Below are 24,711 nucleotides of genomic sequence, written 5' to 3' on the forward strand. Positions count from 1 at the left end.
CCTCCTGCAGCTCAGCCTCTGAGCTCACTGCAGCCCATCTCCCCACATCTTGCCACAGGGAGACCTGAAACCAGGCTGAGGGGCTTGCTGTTGCCTGAGACTGAGCTGCTCTTCACCCCTGGGCTCAGGGGCTGGTTTTAATCAGGACTATTGCAAAAAGCAGAGGTTTTTATTAGCATTATCACTGCAGCAGGGCAGCTCTGGGGAAAACACAGTTTGGTGCCTGCTTCCTGTAGCAAGGTCAACCTATGAAGTTGCTCCTGTCCTAAAGCAGAGTGTGGGAATCTGTCTGGTACTAATTAAAATCCATCAAGCAAATCCCCACAACAGGCAGAAATGAGGCCTTTCATCCTGGCTGTTCATTCGACAGATGCTGGAGCCTCTGAATGTTGGCTGTTTGCTTGGCTTCACCAGTTTGGTAGGTCAAAAATAAGGTATTTTTATAGACCCCGAAGGTAAATGATAAACCCCACACCCCTCCTGCACAGGGTTGCTGGTGCCAAACTCTCATATGCAATAGATGTGGGCAGCAACAGGCATAACTGAAGTGATGCTCTCTGGAGACCTGTGGCCCTCCTGAATAGGGCAGCATTTTCATACCAGCCCTCCTCCACTAATCCAGTTCTCCCATCCTCACTAGAGCACAGGGACAGACAGCACCACTCATGGCCCAAAAGACCAGCAAAACCCTGGAGATGCTGACAAGGAGCTAATCCTGCCCCTTCTTCTTCCTAGGGGACCTCTTGTATAGGTGCTGGGTTTGATGCCCGTACATCTGATGTCACAGGAGATGTGGCTTCTGGCAGTTCAATGCCCAGCTTGGTTAACCCTCCCCAGTCTGAGGCTTCCTGCACCCCTTGTCCCCATGGTATTTAAATCCACCTTCTAATGTGAATCCATCACATGTGAAGGATGTGAACTGAAATCCTTCAGATGTGAATCCATCTTCACAGGCAGCAGAACAAGTTGTCCTTAAGCCACGCTGGGCTGCTCACATTTCTGAGCTTCAATGCCCAGAGGTTTTGCTTGGTTTCTTCCCAACGCCTCTACCAGCCGGCCTAGGGAAACCTGTCAGCCACATCTGCAGAGGCTCCTGAGAGCACATCCGCCCTGAGACCACAGCACAACCGACTTGATGCTCAGGTGGCACCTGCAGTTAGCACTTGAAGCAGCCATTGTTTTGGCAGATGTGAGGGGTAACCATTGCTCTTGGTCATTGTACTCACTGCAATGGGAAGTTGCTTAGGTGGCTTAATAACTACTTATAAACCTCAAAAAAGAGTTCTCACCAAGCACAGCAGCAGCTTGGGAAGGTGTTTTCCAGCTACTGATCTCCTGTTTGCTTCTGGTTATGATTCTATTTACCCCTTGTTTTCCTAGGTGGGAAATGAAGGAGGAGGGCTTATCTGTCTCATAGTAAATGCTGAAGCTCAATTCAGTAACATCTGTACAGTCCTGCAAACCACAGAACTGCAAGTGCTACAGCACTGAGCAGCCACCTCTTAACCAGTCCTTTTGGTAGAAATTGCCAAGAGTTATTGAATATAACAAGCAGAAATCCTTTTGGTGACTGCTGTGGCCATGGGAATCTTGAGGAGCTCATCCCTTGGCTTTAACACAGATGCTGGATGGCTCTCGGGTTCCATCTTCCCAACACTGACCTTCTAAGAGTTGATGGTTCTCAAAGGGCTGCTGTCTTGCAAGTCTCTCCTTGGCAAGGCAAGGCAAGGTAAGCCTGCCACGCTGCGGTGCGATGTGTGGCAGGATAACTGTACTGCTTTTCCTTTTGAGCACTTCCAGTGCTGGGATAACAAGCAGCACTGACTGGTGCTTGTCTCCCAGTGAAACCTGCCTCGCTGCTGCCTGTGTTGTGTGGCTTTCATCTCCCTAAAAGCTGGTATTATTTCATCTGTCTTCCTCTACAGTTACAACTGAGCAACTCTCCTGCCTGCACATGTTATAGATCAATGCCTTCTGTGGAGCAGGCCAAAAAGCTGAGCTCAGCACCCCCATTTGGGTACAGGGCAGTTGCTAAATACCTCTTTCTGGCTGGTCAACGTAGCAGCATGAGCCACTGCTGAGGGTGTGACACAAAAGAAATGCAGCCTGAGTTATTCCTGTGGTCTTGCTTTGGAGGCTGCTAATTTATTGCTCATGGCTGTTTCTCAGCTGCAGTGATCTGTCTATCACCTACAGTGGCAGGGGATTACCGTTAGTATTTGGCCAGGACCCTCCCCAAGCGAGAGCAGCAGCCTGGCTTTGCCCTCTTTCATCAGAGCTCTTCTGCCACCTCTGGAGTGGAAAAGCAGCCACGACCCCCTTGGCTGATCTCTGGCCCTGCTAAAACACTCAGCCAGGATCAGAGCGGTCACTGCCTGGATGCCCTACTCCACCTGGCCACAAGCCTTCCAGCCAGGACTGCTGCTGAGACCTGGTTAGAACCAGGTCACAATACTCGAGCTCCGGATACTTACCTTGGAGAAGAGAAGCAGGGATGCTGCTTCAGCCAGGAACACGTGCTGGGCTGTAATGGGATCCATTTCCAAAGCATGGAGACACTGCCACCAAGTTCCTTTCAGAGGGAGGGAAGAAAAAGTCTTTCTTGGCTCCCCCAGTACTGTTCTACAATAGAAGCCTTTGGCAAGGTCCCGTGCTAGATAAAGTCCCCCTGGGGCTGGTGGGAGGTCTGGTCATCACATAGTGCCAGTGGATGGAAGCAGGGGACGGCCTCAGTCCCTTCATCAGTACAGCATGATTTACAGCAAGCACGTTTCTCAAGACATCTGCACGGACAGAGCTTCATTGAGCATCATATATACACAGTGAGCAGGGGAGGCTGGGCTGAGCCCTCTGCTACCACGAAGCAGTCAAGGATGCACTCTCAGGGTGGGGGAAAGTACAACTGGTTTGCTTTTATATACTGTAGACGTTATCTCTTAATAGCTTCTTGGCATGTGATGTCTGCAGCCAGTTTCCTTTAACAGCGAGCAGAAAAAGGAGACAAAACATCTTCAGCTACTTCCTCCTGGGAGGAGAGAGAAAGCAGCACCTCCAGCTCCTTTGCCAAGGGTGTTTCCTTCTCCTGGCACCATCCTTCTCTTCCTCATCAGCCGCTCATCGTGTGCTGGCCAGGACCATTCCTACCCCACGCCGTGCTTGCCCCATCTCTGCTGCTCAATGGGATCAGTGCAAGTCTCTGTCGGCTGCTCTGCACCTCCGCTCTGCTGGATGGGCAGATGGACCGGGGTCAGACAGAAGGAAACAAAACAAAAGGAAGAAGAAGAAGAAAGACAAAGGGTAATGAAAAGGTCCGTGGCCCACAGCTGCCAAAGGAAATCTCTCGCCGTGTCTCTCTCACCATACTTGTCCCAGCCACTACAGCTGCTGTGGGATCCCCTGTTCCTTGTAGCCTGTGAGGAGGGAGGGGAAGGGAACATGATTAGTGTTAATCCCGAATGAGGACCCTCAAGTGAGCCTGGTTTACCAGGAGTGGCAAACTACATGGGAAAACAGGGGCACTGCCCTGGTCAGGCTCAGCCCTGCCTGGCTTTACTCAGTGCTTGCCCCACGCAGCCATGGGGTGCAACCACCTTCCTGGGCACAGGAAGGCAGGCGGCCTTGCTGCTGTGGTGCCTGCCTGCCACCAGCTCCGGCATGGGCAGAGGCACATCTGCTCGAGGAGGCTATAAAGGCATGGGAGCTACTGGTGGCCACTAATTCCAGTCCAGCCCAGTAACATAAAGCCTTTATGGAATGTGTTTTTCTGCAGCACAGGGGAAATGTATGCCTTATTTACTGCTCCAGACATGGCTGTTCCCAAGTGCTGACCTGGCAGCCTGGTGGCTGTGCATCCGACACGCATATCTATTAATGATCTATGTTACAACCTTGTCCTTCCAGAGGAGTGCCAGGTACGAGGAGGCTGGTTTCCCCTATCTATCCTTTTGTTCCTGTGCTGGCTTTTGCTAACAGAGCTCTCCAGCAGCAACCAATCTGTACTGTAGTTTGTGGAGGTGAACAAACATCTCCTGGCGGAGAAAGGGGATGCCTTTAATCACAGGCTGATGTGTCAGAGTTCAAACATGGACCGCAGCATGCCTCTGTGGGCCCTTTCACTAATGATGTTCTCCTGCCTTGTTATGCGCTTGCTTTGCTCCAGCCCAGCAGAACTACAGGTGCTTTTGTTGGGGCACAGCAGCCGTCGGGTGGAACTGGAGAAAACTGAGGTGTTCAGCAGCAAAGCCAATGGCACTGGAGAACTGCCTGGATGCTGCCTCCTTCACAACCCCTCCTCTTCCCATGGCCATGAAGTTTAATGCATCTCCCAACCAAGGCAGCAGAGCCCTGGGTCCTGGGGCCACACTTTATGTGTTATCCCATATATAGTGGTTGAGGGGAGTTCGAAAATCCCGTAGGGATGTTCCCATAGAGAGACTCCTTTCCCCTGTGGAGGATAGGGCCAGGAAGGGCAATGGGAGAGCACCCACAGCTCTTGTGCAGACACAGGATAAGGAGAAAAACACTGGGTTTTTCAACACTTTCCTAGGTAGTTGCAATGATTGCACCTGAAGCTTCACCTGCTTTGTCTTCAACAGAAGCTGGGACTGTTACTAGGGTAGCCTCAGTGCACAACACCTCCTTTTTAAAGAAGGAAACAAACCGTCCTTACCTTCGCTGCGGCGCAGATCTTTCATCTAGAAACCTTTAAAAACTTGGAGGTTTTCTTTATTTAAACAACATAGGCAGCCTGTCAGTTTTATACCCCGCCTTTCAACTGAGCCTGAGATTTCACATCTCAGGGAGCTCTTCAAGCACCTTTCCATCAATGCTTTTCAATCGTTCTTTCCAACCCTTACGTCAGGCTTTTGCAAGTCCCTTAAAGCTGAACACAAAATAGCAGCAGGTACCACAACCTCTGTCCTTAAGGGATTTTTTGCTGAACTAAGAACTGGCCCTGGCAAATGAACTTTGTACCCTGGAAAAGGCCATGCCTTCACCCAGCCTTGGCAGCCTGGATCTCCTGCTGCTAAATGAGCACAAGGAATAGAGGAGGAGATTAATGACACTTCTCAGCACGCATTACCCTGCGCTGCCTTGCTGCCCATCATGTGCAGCTGAATAGGAAGATTCTCACATCTTTCAAACAGCTTTTTCTAGGGGGAAAAATGAGCGTTTCTTATACATGTATGACCTAAGTGTGAGTCAGCTCTGAAAGAAAGACGAGCCGGTTGGAAACCTGGAATATGCGCTTGTCTACAGCACAGGTTTAATTTGTTTAGGGAGCACAGTAAAGAAACCACATGGACCAGAGCTAGGCCATGCCATAAATCCTTAGCTAAGGAAACCGAGCTGGGTTATGCCTACATTAACTTGCTTGCATAGCCATGGCTTTTATTAAGATATAATAGAAATCCTTTCAGTTCTGCCATCAGTTTTGAAGCTGGCTGGAAACCAGTTGCAGTGGCTGAGCCTGTGTATCTCTTACATGACCAAAGTAAGCCAAAAGTTGACAAAGATGACCTGTCCTATGCTAAACTTATTACAATAGTTCAGACTTACTAGTTTATATATGGAAACAGTTATTGCATTTCTTGCATAGGGATAGCTATTCTGTACAAAGCAGCTTCACCTTAGTACACCTGTATCCCAGTCAAGGTGCAGTTCTGTAAAGCAGACAGCTCTGGGATCAAGATGAAGTTGGCCTGAGGATCTGTGTTCAAAATTGCTGATTTAATCAAGTTTGCCTGAAATTGCACTTCTTCTGTAAACCCCTGCAAGTCAGATTCAGGCAAGAAGAAAGCGCTCTGTGCACAGGCTGTCCCACAGGGACTGGGTCCACGCAGAGGGTGGCCTTGGGATGCTCTCAAGGCTGAAACAGGTCCCTGCCCTGCTCCAATAATGCTATTGGGGCGGCCCAAGGGGCATTTCAGTGCTGGGTGAAGAACAAGTCCCTGGGGCTGTGTGGCCACAGGACAGACACAGAGACAGGTGACACACACACATGTAGAGGCACAACTGGACTTGGGCTGGGAGTGGGCAGCACTGACCAAAACGAATCCCAAACAGCTTGTCCTGGCTGATGCTCACTGCTTTCCATTGGGAGCTGCCACGGGGCAGGAAAGTAGGAGAAGGAAGAACAGAAACAAACTTACCTTGTGAAACTTTGATGGTGAACAAAAGGAGGCAAAGGAACATGAAAGAAAGAGAGAGGGAGAAATGTAACTGTAGACAATATATCCGAAACACATGGAGAACCAGAAAAGAACGAATAAATCAGGGCTGCAGAGCAAACAGAGAACAGCTGCTCCACATCAGACACTCACACCAGGGCTAAACACTAAAATCCTCATACTGGAAGCAGATCGATTCATTTGAGGCTCTTATTTAAAGAGGATGGAGGAACCCTCATCTGCTTTTCAGCTCACCACTTGCTTGTGCCCACTGGTAATTTATGACCACAGCATGCCTCAGCCTGGCTGCATGCTGCAGACCCTGGTGGTATTCCATATCCCTATGATACTGTAAGAACTTACCCTACCGCAGCATTTGGTAGGTGCTTCCCTCAGGCATGGTTTGGGGAACAGCAGTATTTAGATTTAATAAAGAAAAAAAGTAATGGGTCTAAGCGGGCAATTTGTCCTCAGCATCCCCTTGACCTCATGAAGGGTTACCAGCTGGGTTAGGATGTTCTCTTCAGTGTCTCTCAAGTGCTTTCTGCTCCCTTTCCTTCCCAGTGCAGCTGCGTTACCTGCCCTAGCAGATGCCCTGCAGAGAAGAGAGGCTCAGTGATGCTCTCCGAAGCCCCTTGTAGCCTGAGCACACTGTAACCATGCAATCATCTGCGGCTGCTTCTGGCAAGGTCTGAGTGCTGTAATTAGCAAAGGAGTGACAAGTGGGCAGCAAGATTACAGGCAACCTATTGTTACTGGCTGGCAATCAGTCCCTGAGAGCCAGCTGCCCACTGTAGGAGCAGGGGCTGCCACAAGCAATGGCACCTTGGCTCATTCACAAGCCCACACTTGACTCTTTGGCTACATTCATTAGGGCAAAACAACGCCTGGACAAACAAGGCCTGACTTCTGTCCCCTGTGCCACCCCAGTGTGACATTACTGCATTGATTTCCGTGCTATTTCTGTCAAGAAACGGCACAAACCCTTTTATAACAAGCTCTGTGCAGTTGGGGAGTTCCTGGAAAGGCCGTTCCTCTGCCTTCGATCTGCACAGTGCAGCCAATGAAGACATGTGCTGTGCGGGCTGGGGACAAGGTGTGCCATTAGCAGAGGGAACCTTGCCCGGAAAGCCTTAGGAGGCCCATTTTCCAGTTAGTCTTGGCAAGCCAATTAGCTCTGTTTCACCTCAGCTCCGTGCAGCCATGGCAAAGGGGCAGCAAGGGAAGAGTCCAGATTATTTTGTTCAAGGGAATTCAGTATCTACCTTTGCCTTCAGACAGCGAGTAAGGGAAAGGACAGTTCCCAAAGCCATATGGCTGCTTGAAGAAGATGCCTGTGGCATTTAATGGGGCCAGCTGGCAATCCATTTAAATTAGCAGAGAAAATGACCCATGCCATTGTGCTGCCAAAAGGAACTAAAGTGTGACAGCAAAACTGCATTCAATTAATCTTCCTTCTGCTAAAGGGCACCTTACAGGAGATGAGGGCTGGATGGGACTCTGTGAGGTCAGCTGATCTCTTCCCATGTCCCACTTTCTTTGTGACAGATGTGGGTCCACCTGCTGTTGGGGACTTCCAGTGACAGAGAACAGATCCTGCTGTGTCACCTCTTCAGCATTTTGACCCTACCAGAGGGAAAACGTCTCCTAATTCCACACGCATCTTCCTTGCTGTTAGTTAAGTCTGTCTTAGGCTAAACTGCAGCCCTTTCACATTTACTACCCTGCTGAACCTCTTCATTGCTTGCTGTCTCATGGTCCTCTGGATTCTCTCCAAGTTGTCCATGTGAAGTACAGTCTCCAAAGCTAGCCATGAGCCTCAACGCATCTTTATGTGTGCTAATAAAGGTGAGGGGACCAGTTAATGTCCTACAGGTTTTGCTCCTACCTGCCTTGTGGTGTTCGCTCCCTCCACAGCAATTCACTTTCGTGCAGCTTGTGAAAACTGAAATACAAGTTGTTTCCTAATGTGTCCTTATGCACTTGATTATAATCCTTCCTTAGTGTCCTGAGCTTGTCTCGATTGAATAGCATTTATTTGTCAGCCCATTTCTTTGATCTGCTTGAATCCATATACTGCCCTCACACACATCCATACACAGCCTTGTAGCTGGCTGGTCAGTCCATCACTGAGCCATGAATGAAAATACTGAGCAGAGCTGCATTCATCAGGGACCTTTCAACACACATTTCCTCGTATCATTCCAGTTCAGGAGAAAGCATTTAGAGCACAGTTCTCAAGGGCATTTTCACCCAGGCCACCTCTCCCTGCTTTGCGGGTAGGAGCTTTGTGTGAGAACGTGTCAGTGCCTGAAAGTCAGGAAGGATGGGTGACCATCACCACTCAAAAGGGATCCCTCTGCCACAGAAGAGGATGAAGACAGTCTTGACAGCTTGTTCTGGACAAACGTGGGCTTACTTAGTTTCTTTTGATCTTCTTTAAGCATGCAATCACTTGATGGATGCAGTTTGATTATTTCTTATGGGAACTGAAGTATACCAGATTGGCCTATAATTCTTGTTTTCCTCTCATTTAACACAGCATTATATTATCCCCAAATCTCTCCCTCGGAGTAAGCTCTCCCTTTAATAGCTGAGAATTAGCACTGGAAGATGAAAGACATCATCAAGCCTCCCTAACTCCCACCCAACTCTCTACCAGCTAACAGACAGGCAGGTTCTGATCCAGGGACTTTGAGATCCATCCTGATTCATCCCCTCAGGGAAAGCTGGAGCAGGCCCCCAAGCTCCAGCTGCTTCCCAACCTTCTCCTCACCAATAGCCTCCATCAGCTTAAACAACCACTCCCTGTGCCCTTCTCTAGCCCATCGAAATCGTACCCTCTCAGGGATGCCTGGAATTGGCCATTTCAAGGTGAGGAAGACCAGAGATGGACCGTTAATTTCATATTAACTGTTTCCCACCTGCACGCAGACTCAAGTTGCAACTGAATTGCAAAAAAGGTGTACAATTTCTGTCTAGTGCATCAAACAGTTTGCACGCAAACAAAACCCAACCAAAGCAAACTGTTTCCTGGCAGTGTTTTTAAATGGAACGTCTTATTTGTTGCATTTGAGAGTTATTACTGTTTTGGGGGGTTTTAACATGAAAAAAACCATGAAAAGCCAACCCATGTGGGGCCTGACAGGGCTGTTTGATCCGGCTGGGAGAAATTGATCGCTTCTGTTCTTTGATTGAAAAATGAGGTTTTTCCTTTTATTCTCCATCAATCACGAGCTGCTTTATTTAGCCATTATTTTCTCTGCATGGTAAGTAAACTTAAAAACCAGCTATTTAATGAGACAGCAAGAAACTGCCGAGGGCTGCAACTTGTCAGATTATGTATAGCTGGTTAATATAAGACATGTTGACTCCTCTTAACCTTCTCGACTGCCACCACAGGGGATGGGATGAAATACTGTTGTGGTAGCTGGAGAGGGACTCTTCATCAGGGGCTGTGGTGACAGGGCAAGGGATAATGGGTTTAAGTTTAAACAGGGGACATTCAGGTTAGATATAAGGAGGAAGTTCTTTACTGTGAGGCTCTGGAATGGGTTGCCCAAGAAAGTTGTGAATGCTCCATCCCTAGCAGTGGATCCTGGGACCTGAATGATCTTAGGGTCCTTTCCAACCCAAACCATTCTATGATTCTATGGTTACAGACCTCCTGCCTAACCATCCCCAACACACGCTGCTCACCCACCCCCTGCTTCCCAGGCTGGTGGGGTCTAGCAAGGTGTGGGGCACAGCTTTGGGGCAATACTTCCAAGGTGTATGGTTTTCCCCAGAAACCATACTGGAAAACCCACAGTAAGACCCTCCTGACCTCCAGCCACTCTACCTGGAGAACACACATGAACAGGACCATGGAGGAAAGCAAGTCATGGTTTTAGCTATAGCCCCTTATCTGGACAGATGCTATCCTGCCTCTCCCCACAACTGCACACTTGAGTCCTGCCAAACAGCAAACTGCACACAGAGGCTGTCCAGCAGAGGAACAGCAGGAGAGCATATGATTATGAACATGTAAGTATGGGATTACACACAGATTGGGCAGGTTCTTAGAAGACACATCACAAATGTACATTGATTCAGAATCTACCCTTGGAAACAGCTTGCGCTACCCCTGCTCTGTGGGTACACTGAGAGGAGACTTGGCAGGTGGTTTGCAGGAAAAAGCAAAGGGCAGTGCTGCCTTTGAACTGAGGAAAGCCTTTTGCCTCGCTTATGTTCAGGTTTTAAGCATCCATTGTTTGCTCTGCATGGGGATCTCAGGCTTGTTTGGTTTGGGGCAATGCCCACCAGCCTCTGCCAGCCTTTGGAAAGGGACTGGGGTGCAATCATACCCTGAGTTGTGGGCTGCTTCTGGCTTTGGCGGTGAGGCTGTCACCTTGATTCTCTGTGATATGATATAGGTATGATACAACTTTTACACCCATAGAAGTCTTTAGCAGATAAAGCTACAGATCCTGTATTCTAGATTGGTAATGTATACTAACTGGGTGACCTAAATTATGTATGTTTATAAAAGGATTCCTCTTTTCTTCCCCTAAATTGATGTTTTGAATGATCCTTAAGGAGTGTAGGGGAAACCCTTCTGGGAGTAGCTAAACACTCCTCCTCAGCCTAAGATCTTGGTGTTAGGCCTCTGGGTCAGTGTATTCTGGGGAGGGTCCAGGAGAGCCCCCAGGGCTTTTCTGGGTACAGATGGCTCTGTGTGCTCCCTGGGAGCAGGACCAGCCCGAGGGAAGGTCTCGCTGACCAGACTGATGCAGTTGGAGTCACCGGGGAGAAAGGGCTTTCTCGTTCAAACGCGCACACAGAAGTGACCAGGGCAGGACAGCAGCAGTCACAGTGCTGGGGGGCCTCATCCCTTCCTGCACTTTTCATTTCATAAAAGGGAAAGGAAGATCCTAACCCATGAGGCTCTTCCAGATGTGTCACAGGTCCCACCCCAACCACTTCCCAGCCTGCTGTGTTTCTGATGGGCTTGCAGAGCCCATCCTGTGGCTCTCCTACAGTCCGATGGCTTGCAGAGGCATTAGCAACCCCAGCGCGGATAGGAGGAGTCAGGGAGGTGAGTGCACTGTACTTACTTGCCAGAATGACCATGTCCATCCCCCAAAATATACTCATAATCCAGCCAACCATCACGATCGCTGTCAGGATCTGAATCAGAGCAGCAGCGATGTTCAGCCAGAACACACAACACATGTGCCTGTCGGGGAGGTCAGTCCTGGCTCCGCACAGCACGGTGAAAGCGGATACAAACGTTCCTAGGGAGAGAGCAGCAACAAAACACCCAGTGAAAGCCACGGCTCCATGCCAGATTCCTTCCCCTAGACCCACTTATAGCATCCCACTCCTTATGCTCCCACTGCAGTGCTGGGAACACAGGAGGACAAGTAGAGGCACAGCCACATCTCACTCAAACACACTGCCTTCTCCCATTGAATTACACCAATACGAACCAGGACAGAAAATAAGCTCTTTGGGTTTTGGCTCCTTGCTCCCCACCCAACAGTAACCACTTATGCACTGTAGGCAGGTTACAAGGGACTGATGTGTTTGTGGAAATACCAGTCTGCCTTTTTCTTTGCCTGCTGGGTCTCTCTTGGGGAGAATATTTACTACACAGAAGCTCTACAATGGAAAATTGCACCAGAGTTAAGAGCAGGACCGGTTCCAGAAAGCTGTGCAGGTCTGTCAGTCTGTTACTGTCCACAGATACTGCTCTGGAAGGAGCACACAAAGTAAAAGCGATGCTAATGTGGCACTGCATCTCTGCACAACACCTTCCCCAGTCAAGAGTTACCTGAGAGCATGTTTAAACAAAGCAGGAGTAGCTAAACCAAGGCTGGAGCCATAAAGCCAGGCGGTTTGGTGCTGCAGCCTGTGGCTCTGCTTGAAACCAACTTACAATCACCCTTCAGACTTCCTAAGACAATTCGGATGAAGGGTCTTGTTGATGTACGGAAGTTAAAGTAGGGGAGGAAACCGCACCACAGCAGCCTTTGCAAAGGTTCTTCCTAAATATACCAAATACACTGCTCATTTATTTGCAGGTGATGTCCTGAGCCCATGGCAAGCTGAAACCTGCAGCCTGGGGAAGCTTTGTCTGTCACACACCCAACCTGCAGAAACACACAGGCAAAGAGCAGAAGAAACTGTTTCTGACCCCTACAGTGTGAGAGTTGCTGGCCAGGAGGTTCAGTCACCAGATGCATGTATGCATTTCAACACTTCTTAACATGATGAACTGTCTTTGGGTTTTTTAGACAAATACAGCATTGCCAAGGCAGGTACAAAGGTGCAACGTGGATTGCACTGGATAACATGGTTCTGCGAAATGCTGTCTTTAATGAATGTCTTGAATTAAAAATCCTGCAGCATAAAGTCCAGTGGCTTCTGCAAGCATTACCCCTTTTCGTATCACAGGACGCAAGCCTGCAAACACCCTGTAAGATGTGACTGCATGTGATCTTCAGTTCCCCCAAGTGCCTTGTTAAACTCAGAGGAAGGAGGGAGTCCTTTGGTTTAACTGAAGATGGGGAGGCAACACTCGGTTTAAACCTTTCTAGAAGACCTCACCAGACAGTGAGAGCAGAAGGATCTGGTTAGGAGCAAAATACCACTTCATCCTGTACTGCCAGGGTGGTGGAGGAGGTAATCTCTTCCATTGCTTTATCGCCTTCAATAGGTCACAAGGGTAACAGGCAATTAAGATGTTGAAATGCTGGTGAAGGCTGGCTACAGCCTGGTTTTAATCTCGTCATCCTCTGCAGGCTTCAACTCCAGCATCTTCCCAACACTCCCCCAGCTCCTGAAACCCCATTCACCTTCCTGCCGCTGGCTCCATCTGCTCTTACGCTCCCTCCTGCTCTCTTTGCTACCTGGAGCAGTACCAGGGCAGAGGGGAATGGGGGAGTGCTGCTGGGGTGCTGGGAGGCAGCTGTATGGCAGAGAGAGGGGCAGCCTTTTCTCCCATGGATTTCCATGTCTTTTGTGTCCTCCATTTGGCACATTACGAGAGATCTCTGCCCCACATCACATATTTCTTCCTTTATAGTTTCCCCAAAGCAGAAGGAAGCCTAGAACATTCCCCCATGCTTGTGATCCTGTTGTCTGCAAAGTTACACCACAGCACTCTCCGAGATTGAATATGGATTGAGGCAAGATCAGAGACTGCGTGTTTACATTTTCCCATCAGGATACAGAATCTTGCCAAATGGAAATGCATGTCTCTTTTTGAAATGAAAATGAAACCCTTTCCCTCTCGCCTTACTTTTAACTCTTCCAAGGCATTATGACCAAAAGAAAGGCCACAAATGAGCAATAATTCTTAAGCTACAGCTTCAAATCCTTCCAGTGAAGCTTTTAAGATTTTTACATCATTAGTGAGCTGCTGAATTAGCTGATTAATCCCCTAAACACCACAGTGACTAAGCTAATGTCCAGTCCCATTCAGAAAGGAATAAAGCAAACAAAGCAGTTGAGTGTCCTTCCTTGGACAGGGAATTGATACAGAAATTAGGATTAAAATCTCATGGACCTTGGTTTATGATTCCCCCTTCAGGCCATTTTCCTACTCATGGGAGCCAATTCATTTTCCAATGCCAGTGCATTTTCTTTATTAGCTATGATTAACTTTGGGAGGTAGTTGGCATTTTTAAGTACAAGACTTGAGACGTGCCAGCAGGCATAAAACAGAAGGGTTTTTTTCTCTAGTTCACATACGCTTTAAGATGTGAAGCAGAAGAAAGACTGAAATGCATTTGCCAAGGTAGATGTTTTCCCCTTAAGAAGCCATCGTAGTCACACATTGCCGAATATGGAAGCATTTGCATCTGGAAGCAGAGAGGTGGAGAGGAGGAGGAGGAAGGCAAGCAAGCTGGGTCTGCTGATAGCTCCTGGCTATGTCAGAGCTGGGGCACCAAACCATTTCCCCTCCTGTCCAAGCATTCAGACACTTGAATAGCTATGGCCTGGAAGTCATAAACTAGGTACACTAACTGCAGCTGGGATGATGCTGGTCAAATAAATCAGCAGCCCCAAAAGGTCTCAGGCTGCGAGTGTAACCAGCAAACACATAAACTGCTGGCATTGCAAGCAGATGTAAACTGAAAGCCCCCGTATGCCAGCATAAGTAATTTATAGCAAATGTTTCTTGTATCTTCCCAATGAAAAATACCCAAACCACAGTAAAATCTGGGATTATTCTATTTCACATTAATTAGTACAGGGAGGGTGGGAGCTGAGGTTTGTCCTTCTGGAGCAGCTTCAGGGCCAGGCTGGGAGGCAATGGGAATCTGAGCTTACTCTTTTGACTCATCTCATCTCACATGGGGCAGTGTCAGCCAGCTGAGGCATCCATACAGGGCTGGGCAAGGAAAGAGAGCCCCTGGGAGCCTGTGTTTGCTTTTGCTGTCAGCAGAATTAGGGTATTTTTAGATTACACCAGTAAATATGGAAGACTTTTTGTCTCCAACAGTTTAACCCATTGAACATGAAGGGGATGTGTTATCTGCAGAATAACACTGTAAAGAGAGGCAAAGGAGGGGTTTTGCCCTTTCTCTCGTCTCCGGTCTGTTGTCATTGCAGGATCAATTCTCCTCTCTGGTGTATGCTGGAGTGTGTGTGTATGGGTGGATGTATGCATGGCCTTCCCAAAAGCATCACTCCTGGCCCCCCAGAGTACACCAAAACAGCACAAGAGGAATAGTTTGGGGGGGGTTTCCTCTTGGAGGAAAAACTCACACCCTTGGAGAGAGCCCTCCTGAGTCACTCTGTTTGGGTTGCTTATGCTGGGTGGAAGAAGACATGAGGTCAAGCCTTGAGTGGCCTCCTCCCTGCTGAGCGCAGCAGTGACTGTGTTATGGAATATCTTAGGCTGCATGAGAAGTTTTCCTCTCCTTTTTGTTGTTTGCAAGAAAGCCCATCCTGGGCACTCCTGCAAAAGCTTCAGCCAGACATGGGGCTTGGCCCAGTTCATGGGGAGGACCCAGCTCTGAGCACACTTCTGATGGCAGCACCCCAGAAACATCAGAAGTGGTTGGAACCAGGGTGCAAACCAGAGGGAGACAAGACACTGATGGCCACAGGGTAAGTGTAAGCAATTTGAGCACACAGACAACTGGTTAGTGGGCTTCCGACTGACTGCCAGATGCCTGAAACTTCACAACGGAAAGCATCTGTGCTGCAAGGAAACCACACCTGATGAGTGGTCCTGCTACAGGTGCAAGAACAGCAGAAACCTAAATCACTGCAGTCAGGGCAGCAGCATGTGCAGATGATGATGGCGGCGACGATGATGATCCCTACCCTACAAAAACCTGGAAACAGGTTGAAGTTGGGAAATACTCCATTCTCTTCCTGCAAGCTTAGGGGTCATTTAGGACATTATCTAGTGCTGAGAGTAAGGCAGAGGTGTAACGCTTCCTTTTCTGCTCCCAGAGGGAAAACTAGGGTCATGTTATAACTCAGGAGTTGGAGCAAAGCTACAGGTAAGCATGCAGGAATGAGACTTGAGGTGTCTGTGGGAGTAAGTCTGTTGGATCGACAGTGGGGGATGTAATTAATGTGTGTGTTTGGTGGGGAGGAGATATACCTGTGTAGCTGTATTGTGTCAGGTGCGGGCTCTGTGTGGGGACATGTCTGATGTGCCTTTGAATTTTTTTAAGTGAAATGATTATTAGCTGTCACCAGTGTTGGCAGGTACGTGAGGCAGATGTGGATGTGCTGAAAATTCCTGAGATGTGCTCGTTCTTGCTTGCGTGAGTCAGAAAAACTGGGTGAGAAGGGTGATAAGGGTTGTAATTATTTCCTCAGTTAATACGGCATCTATTGGTCAAGACATCATTGGTTTCTAAGTGCTGTGAACTCATTTTTATACCCTAATTTGAGTTGTAGGGCATTGTTTCGGTTGTGGAAGCATCCCGTCCTTGGCATTAATCCATAGGCTAAGCTGTAGTCCTTTGAGTTATGATGAGGGAAAGAGAACTACTAAAACTTGCCCAAGAAAGGGCTATAGCAGTGTTTGCTAATGCAGAAAACACTTTTCCTCTGCTTAGGTGGATAGGGCTGGGCTGTGGAAAGGGCACTATTAACAACACAATGAAGTGAAGCTGCAAAGCATTAACACTGACTATCTGCTGAAGTCTCCTAAAGCAATTGCTTGTGTCTTTGCTTGAGAAAACAGCAGCAAAGTACAACCCCCTGCCAGTGTTCTGGTCAGTGCGAGCCCTCACTAGTGTCTTGAGTCTCTGCGTGGCTGGAATTCACTAGGACTTAGGCTGCACCAGAGAGAACCTGCCAGTGCAGACATACCACCTAAACCCTCTGAGATGAGAGCTTTCTTTCTAAGCTTACTGCAGCTTTCTGAACAGAAAAGGCTGGTTCAGAAGAATACTTGATGTACCGGTGTGTTATCTACTATGGCTCTCACACTCTGAATACAGTGCTTTTGTTGGGGCCTTAGCTTCTTCTGAGAGCTGTGATTGCGGGCAGGAGGCATACAGTGAATTCTTGGTTTGCAGCAAAAGTTGAGGCTGGAGCATGTCCTGAGGGAGCTAACCTCTTCTGATTAGCTGGGCTAGGCTCCATGGCCAGATGTGCTCCTTTGCCAAGAGCATATTCCCATCCAGTTTCCTCAGAGGCACTCAAAGCAAGCACCAGAAGACACAGAGCCACTCGTCATACAGGTCCCTTTGAAAACAGGTGCACACAGCAGCACTCCTGGAGCAGAGCATCCAGCTGAAAAGTCTATGGCCTTCTCCTGAAGAACTCGTGCTGCTACTATGGGCTGGGGCCAGTGTTTAGTCCAGGGTATGGAAGCTGTTGTTTACACACATATTCTTCACCTGTTAGTGGGTGCTGGACTTGCCATCTCTACATTCTTTGTATTTCAAGAAACGAGACTGCAGTGTAGTGCTGCAGTGCCAGGGAGGCTTAGGTGTCCCACCCAATAGGACATGCAACCTGAGTGTCAATGGTGTTCCCTACATCCTTCCCCTTATAGTTCATTTCAGCCATTGAAGTAAGCTAGGACTCAGTCCAATTGCCTGTTTTTCTTTAAGAAATAATGGTGATTTAGACCAACACCTTAAAGGCTTGGGCGTCAGGCTAAAGATTAATTAAATAGCCATTGGCAAAGCTCTCTTTCCCATCCCAGTGTCCATACAAGCTAAAGCCTACCCCTGCCAAATACACTGCAAGGGGATGGATAGGTGGCTTCAGTGATTTGAGAGGGAAGAAGAGCAGGAGCAGTGGACAGCTTGGAAAAAAAGGAGGCTTTCTTCATCCCAGGCAGCACCTCTGAAAGTCTGAATCCCATAAGTAACAAACACTCCTGTGAGGGGGGAACATCAGTGATGTGCAGGCATCCTGCCGGCAAAGTGGTGGCCAGCAAATGTCAGGTCTCATGGAGAGCAATGCGGACAGGACTTGAGCAAGAACAGCAGAAGCCAAAGGGTAGGAGAGGGAGAAGAGAAAGGGAAGGAGAGAGTGGAGGCAGCAAACGTGACAGAACCTAGATGTTGCCATGGAGAGTAGCTCATGAATTTTCCTCCGTGGCCTGCTATTAAAAATGCTTTGTTTAGCTCCTGCCAGGACATTGTTTTTGTTTTCCCCTTCCATATCGGAAGGACGTTCAAAGTGAGTTCTGGCTCTGTACAGTCCTATTGGCCTCACTATGGACAAAAATACACAGCTGCTTGACAAGTAAGAGCTGGCTCTTGCAGTTCTTTTCTCCACAGGATTTGTTCCAACTCCCAAGTCTACAGAAGGCAGACTGTGTTTAAGATTAGCTTTCTGGTTTCCCTATGTATGTGGAAAGAAGTCCAGCGTGTTCCAAAGTGTTATATGCCCATGACTGATCACAACTGCTTTAGTACATCCCTGCAGCTCCAGCACCGAGCTCTGCATCTGTTTGTTATTAGTAGGCTTGTGTCATGTGGTCAGAACAGACTTGACAATGTTTATGTAGCATCTACAGAAGACGGCCCACGAGCAAGTAAGATAGGGCTGCCTTTGCATCAAATATGAGACTTTTTCTCCTATTGAATGCTTTAGAAAGTTAACTCTTCTGAAAATGCAGCTTTTTAACACAAACTTTAAAACTTGACTGCAATAAGCTTTCACAGCTAAAAATACATGGTGAAATCTTAAATGACACAGAGGGGTTGCATGAAGGTGAAGTGACTTACTAATGCTTTAATTATATATGGAGACACTGGCATTATTTTTCCTCTGCAATGTTTTGAACACTTAAAAACAGCCACCCATAAATAGTGAGATTGCAGCACAGCTTGTTCCACTGCCAGACATTCCACAATCCTTGGGTGAAGTTTTTCAATTCAGCCCTATGATTTAATTCTGTTGACTTTGTGCTTCAAATTAAGGATGTGCTTGAAATACTTGAGGTTGGAGAAGTTCTGCTGAATGGTGATGCAGGGCCCCACTGAGTAACCTATGGCGGTGGGGCAGACCTCAGACTTCTGCAAGGACAACCTGGTCTAGTGGAAGGTGTCCCTGCCCATGGCAGGGGTTGGAACTGGATGAGCTTTAAGGTCCCTCCCAACCCAAACCACTCTTCGATAAATTCTTTGCCCCTCACCTCAGCTGACACACAGGTTAACTCTCTGAACACAAAGCAGTTTGTCGCTCATTCCCAGCTTCTTCCTGATGTAATGCTAGCACCTCACAAACAGACATCTTCCTTCCTAACTGTTCTGGCTCCTGTCTGGGTCACTTGAGTATCCCTGCCTGTCCAAGTAGAACTGTAGCTATTCCCTACACCTGCCTTGTTGACTGTTATGCTATAGAGATATAAATACTCTGCTGAATGTACAGAAGTCGTCCTTTAGGCACAAGTAGCCTAGCAGCTTGAGCTCCACAGAGATTAATGTGGCTTGCTTCTTACCTGCAGCTAGACTAGCTTGGTTAAAGCTAATATGGTTCCCAGTAGTACTCTGCGATTTGTAAGATAGATGTTTGCTATGAAGCAGACCACAGGCTGTTTGCATGATGCAGAGAGGGAACAAAGAGCCCAAATGACATGTCCCTTGCTCTGCGGCTAGCCAGGGGCGCTGCTATGAAAAGAACCGAGCCACTGCAGCCTTACTTGTTTCTTTGCTAATGGAATAAGGAGAGAATTTTAATTAATTGGCATCCTTATTAAGTATGCCAGCATTGAGAGAAATAATGTAATTGGCTTCCAATTACAACAACAAACATAAGGCATGACCGCTGTTTACAGCATAGGGCACTTTGCTATAGGCTCATCTGCCCTAAGTGGATGCATTCATGCTGCCCTGTAATTTTATCAGCAAATTAAAAGCTATGTTCCATGGAAACAGTCCTACTTGCTGGTCTCACTCTGCTGTCTCCTGCCATGCAGAACTTCCTGTATTTGCACAGTCTACAATTAAGCTAGGTTCTTATTCCACCTTGTACTCCCCTCTCCTTGAACCAGCTACCCAGGAACACCAGCCTGGGTGCTATGCCACGCCTCTCCTAGTCCCAGGCTGCCCTGTACCTACCCACTGCAGGGGCTCAGGATCCAAGTGACAGGGGAACCAAAGAGATGGGAATCTTCCACTAAATATCTCATGTTTTTAAGACTGTGATCCTAATTCACAATTCTCAAGCATCCCCAGAAATCAGTTTTCTGGGGTTTTTTTTAATGCACATCCAGAAATAAAATTTGAGTCGTTCCATTTTATGCTGTTGATATTTAATTAATTAGAATGTGGCTTTTCATACAAACCTGGAAGCTTCAAGAGCAGAATGTCTGCAGAGAGTCCCTTTTTGCTTCCGAGTGACCATGAAACCACCTGTAAAGAAAGCTTTCTGGCTTTCTGATACCTCCAGTTCCGAAAGGCTCTCAGAAGTGAGCTTTGCAATGGGGAAAAATAAACAGGAAAAGGCTATGGATTCTCAAGAACTTTCACAAAGGCTCTTGCCAACTACATAATGATGACCAGAAGTTTATTCTTTATTGCCTGTACCAGGTAAAGCTCATTTTTGTGGCATACAGAGTGGGAAGCGGGTGTGTGTGACCTTCCAGTCTCAACTCCCACTTTAGTGAAGGGCTCGTAAAGGCACTCGGTGTTCTGCTGGGTGAAACCAGATCAAATGCTCATCTGTTTTCCTGCTTCTGCCTTCCCACATATAATTAAATGCTATTACTACCCATTTCAGGGTGTCCTCATTCAGCAGAAGGAAAGCAGCAGGCGAAGGGCAACATTAGGGTCTTTCTCCTGCTGTTATCTGTCTGCATTCAGACAAGCAGCCACAGAGCCACAGCTCAAGGTAAGGTCTGCAGCTTGTCTTTCTGATCACTGCCTTGCAATGAATTTTTAGCCCTTTGAAGCTACCAAACTGCATTTGCTCTGCTTGTGCAAGGATAGATTAACTACTAAGATTCACAGAGCAGTGAATCTGAGCTTGCTGTAATACTGTGGAGTCCTTAACTGTGAAGACAAATTATCTTAATTAGGCACTATCAAGACACAAACCAGGATTAATCTTATTAGGAAGTTAGATGGGGATGCAGAGCAATTAGGTTTTGCTACAGATCAAGACAACTGAAATGGAAGTGTAATAACGCGCATCAGCCTCCAAAATCACCCCAAAGTACAAGCTATCTTTTACGTAGCATAGGAATGTAAAACAAACCCATGACAAGTGTTCAGAGATAGATGTGCAGGAGACTAACAGATACCTTTTTTTTTCAATCCAAGATGTATCGGTGCATGCATTTTGAGCCAAAGTGTCTCAAGCAGGACTTAAAGGGGACTTGACAGTTGCACTTGGTAGCCCAGAGGTGTGGGGCTGCACCCGGGGGTCTGGAATATGACTTGGGAGACCAGAATCCAGTCCCAGCTTTACAGCTGCTTGCTAAATAATCTTAAGTGGTGACTTTATTCTTGCAGTGCTAGAGTAACATTATTAAGGCGCTAGCACCACTAATTTCAAGTCTTTTCCTATTTAGCTAGTCTTGTCCCAGGAAATTCAATATCTTTCATGCACCTAACATGATGGGGCTATATCCCTTCTGTTCAGTGCTACTGTAAGTCAGACAGTGACCAAGTCTTGCTTTTAAAGGATTGTTTTCATATAAAAGCATTATTCTTTCCTAGATGAAAAGTAAAGCACTTTATCTACTCAACCCATTGCAAAGCTGCTGTTTCACTCATGTACGTAACATCTGAACTATTTAGGAGATGATGCTTTATGCGCTAAGTTTGTCCTTGGTACCGCCAGGTGATTCAGACAGAAAACAAACAATCTCATTTCATGATAGTTTACCTAATGGAGAATAAAGAGATGTCCTATCCTACCCAGGAAAACTACAGAGGATGACAATGACCCACACACAGCTGGGCTGCAACCAACCCATGCTCCATCCCTAGCGGTGTTCAAGGCCAGGTTGGACAGAGCCTTGGGTGACATGGTTTAGTGTGAGGTGTCCCTGCCCATGGCAGGGGGGTTGGAACTAGATGGTCTTAAGGTCCTTTCCAACCCTAACTATTCTATGATTCTACGATTCTAAGATGGGAGCTATAATTGCAGAGGTGAAGCATATAGCCAGAATGAGCTTCTACACCTGCTGTCTACAGTCTTGCTCCTGTGAGGAAGACAGGGAGCTCTAGAGTCTTGTGGAGCTTTTCTGACTCCCCACGGAAAGGCCTCAGGCAGACCAACAAAAGCAGTGGAGAAACGAGCTGTTGGCAGCAGAGAAATGAGCTGTGGTACCTTATGCCTGACATCACCCTAGTGCAGGCTCCATAAATAGAGCAGGCTGGAGTGACCCATGATCTTACATATTCTGTGAATATGAGCACCAGCCAAGACAAGTGAATTCAGCCCAGCTATCATCATTTTCTAAAAGGAAAATTTCTTATTAGGTGGAGAAAATTGAGATTATGGAGGTTACTGTACTGTACCTGTATCAGCAGGCACCTGTGATATTGTGGACAAGAACATGAGCAGCCTGCTGTTGTATAACTCACCTGGAGGAAGGACTTAGGGGACCTGCAGAAGTCTCGTCTCTTCCAGCCTCAGCTATTCTATGGTATTTCAGTAACTTTAACTACTCTATACAAGGCTTAGCTAATCTTTCTCAGTTTCTCTTCCCAGAACCATGTCCTTCTGTCACTACACAACTTGAACACGGGGCTCTTCATGACTTTTTCGATTTGATTTTGAAGAGCTGTTCTGGTTCTTAAGAGATCAGGTGCAACTACTCTCATAGCAATCAGTACACCCAAGTAGAAAGCATGTCTGAGTTGCTGATCGTGCCAAAACAGGTGAACTTCAAGTCAACAGCCCCCCCCCTTTGACACTGCCCCTCTGAGTGCATGCATGCTCATCTCAAACAGCTCAGCCAGCCTCTGATGGGAGATGCCTTTGTACTAAGGGGAAATGGTGCCTTATATAAAGTGTGGGCTTTCTTTAAATGCACAAGAAATACTGACTTGGATAAAAATCATTATTTCTGCAGGATCTAGTCCTCTTTTGTCTGAAAGCAAAGCTAAAGCAAACAGCACACCTTAGTCGAGCAGGTTAGAAACACAGATGAATAGCGGGTCATGTTCAGGAGCCAGGTAAATGCCTCTTGGCCAGCTGTGTCCAGCAAGGTCCAGTTTCCGCAGAGCCAAGTAAATGTGCTTGTGAGATTTTACATGTGGTCTTTTCATCTGAATGCTCCCTGCACATCATGTCTCTAGGAGTTCCTGCATTTCCAGTTTTCAGGAAATAGAATCTGATTTACACTTATTTCTGTTACAGGACAGATCTCCCCTTTACTGAATGAGTTCTAATATCTAGCTACTGGTGGGCATCAGATAAAAGTGCATATGCATTTGTTTGTAGATATCACAAAGAACCAAGTTCCCAACATCACAATATAGCATGCAATTATTCTGAGCGAAATATGAAAAGTAATACCCCTATTATACAGTGAGTCAAGGACACCGTTCTTCAGAGGTTACAGAAGATTTATATGGAGTGAGATACACCAGGGAAAGTGTTATACAATGAGAAACTGGAAATTATCAGTTTCATCCTGCCTGTGGTTCTTTTATATAATTGCCATGTTGAATAAGTTACAATCAGGTTAGGGATAATGGTAAGATGATTCAACTCTTCTATACAAGACTGCTGGAAGCCCTTATCTAAATGCTAAAGGGTTCACCTGAGTTCTTAACTAGTTTTCTATGGTGTTCTCTAAATAGGGCTGGTTTGAGGGGGGGGGGGGGGTACCAAGCCTGCCAAGGAAAGGGAGTTCATATTTGCTATTTGCATGCCAGCTAGGACCTCAATGTGGTAGGCAATGCATGAGCCCCAGAAGAGTCTCCCTGTATCAAATAGCTCACCTTGCCATTCTTGAATATTCCCAAGGCTACTCCTACCATATCTTCTCCTGAACTGGTATCAACTACTCTCTTAAAAGCTTGTGGGTCTCTGGAGCGGCTCAAAAAGCTCCATAATCTCCAGGCCACCAAGGACTGCCACTTGCACCTTGCAAGGCTCCTTTGGTTCAGAACTGTGGGGCAAGCAGCAGGGAAGGCAGAGGAACACACCTCCTTGGAAAGATGGGGTGGGCATAGAACAAAACCCCTTCTTGAAAGGGCAGGCACAGCCAAAGGCCCATCCATCTAACCTTTATTCATCACTGTTGTTGTTCTTTTCCTTCTGCCAAAAAACACATCTGTATTGGGCCCAGGTTAATCTCTGTCATAAATCCATTGACTTATGTTAATTGACATTGAAAAAAAACACATTGACGGTGTTACAGAGTTACACTGGGGATTAATTTGGCTCATCAGGTCTAACCTGATCTTGGCAGCAATTCAGGAGTACAAACAGCAGAAAGACTATTCTTTTGAATAGTAGTAACAGGCTGTCATGAAGGGTCTATGCCTGCTGCTCAGTGCGAGGCTGAATCAAATTAAAGTGTGAACTTGAACAGGGCCAACATGAATTGCATGGATACATATCTAAGGAGAACTAGAAATCGCAGGAAATTGATCCTATATGCATACTTGCCCTTTCCTAACCTCCTAGCAAGTCTGTGCTGTGTAAGGAACAGGTTCTGCTCCATACAGCAGCCAGTGTTGCTGCTCTCCTTGCTCCCTACCTGAGCAGGACCATGGTGCCTGGTCATGCTGACAGGCTCTCCAGGCTTACTGTGTGCCTGAAAGCCATATAGCTGGGAGACTACTTATCCAGCTCCTGTAACTCTATGGCTTCTCACAGCTGACTGAGGTTTAAGCTCATTTCTGGATTCACTATATCACTGTTTGCTTGTGATATATATATTCACTGTGATGTGAATGCAGTTTATGGGACTGCACAGCTGAAATGAAGGTGAGATTTACACTTTACCCCACTACAGAAAGAGGCCTCTTGTTAAGTCTCCTACTTTGGCAGAGTTGTATCAGTCCCACAGCTCCGCTTGTCTCCAGCTAACCCTAACCACCTTCCTCCCCACCTCTGCCCTGCAGATGTTGCAACATTACCTTAATTTTCTTCTCTT

At 47.2% G+C, this 24,711-nt stretch overlaps 1 protein-coding gene across 1 annotated transcript in view; it reads right to left on the reverse strand.

Moving 5' to 3' along the window:
• Positions 1-3,375: 3,375 nt before the first annotated feature.
• The window catches only part of STUM (stum, mechanosensory transduction mediator homolog), a gene marked incomplete at both ends in the record, with an annotated part of 38,127 nt that continues 16,791 nt past the window's right edge, over positions 3,376-24,711 (reverse strand). Inside the window, 2 exons of the mRNA XM_080616941.1 lie at positions 3,376-3,410; positions 11,267-11,446. Coding sequence (XP_080473067.1) covers positions 3,376-3,410; positions 11,267-11,446 — 215 coding nt within the window. The remainder of the gene's footprint in view (positions 3,411-11,266; positions 11,447-24,711) is intronic.

The sequence above is a fragment of the Psittacula echo genome, assembly GCF_963264785.1.
Source record: "Psittacula echo genome assembly, chromosome: 4".
NCBI lineage: Eukaryota > Metazoa > Chordata > Aves > Psittaciformes > Psittacidae > Psittacula > Psittacula echo.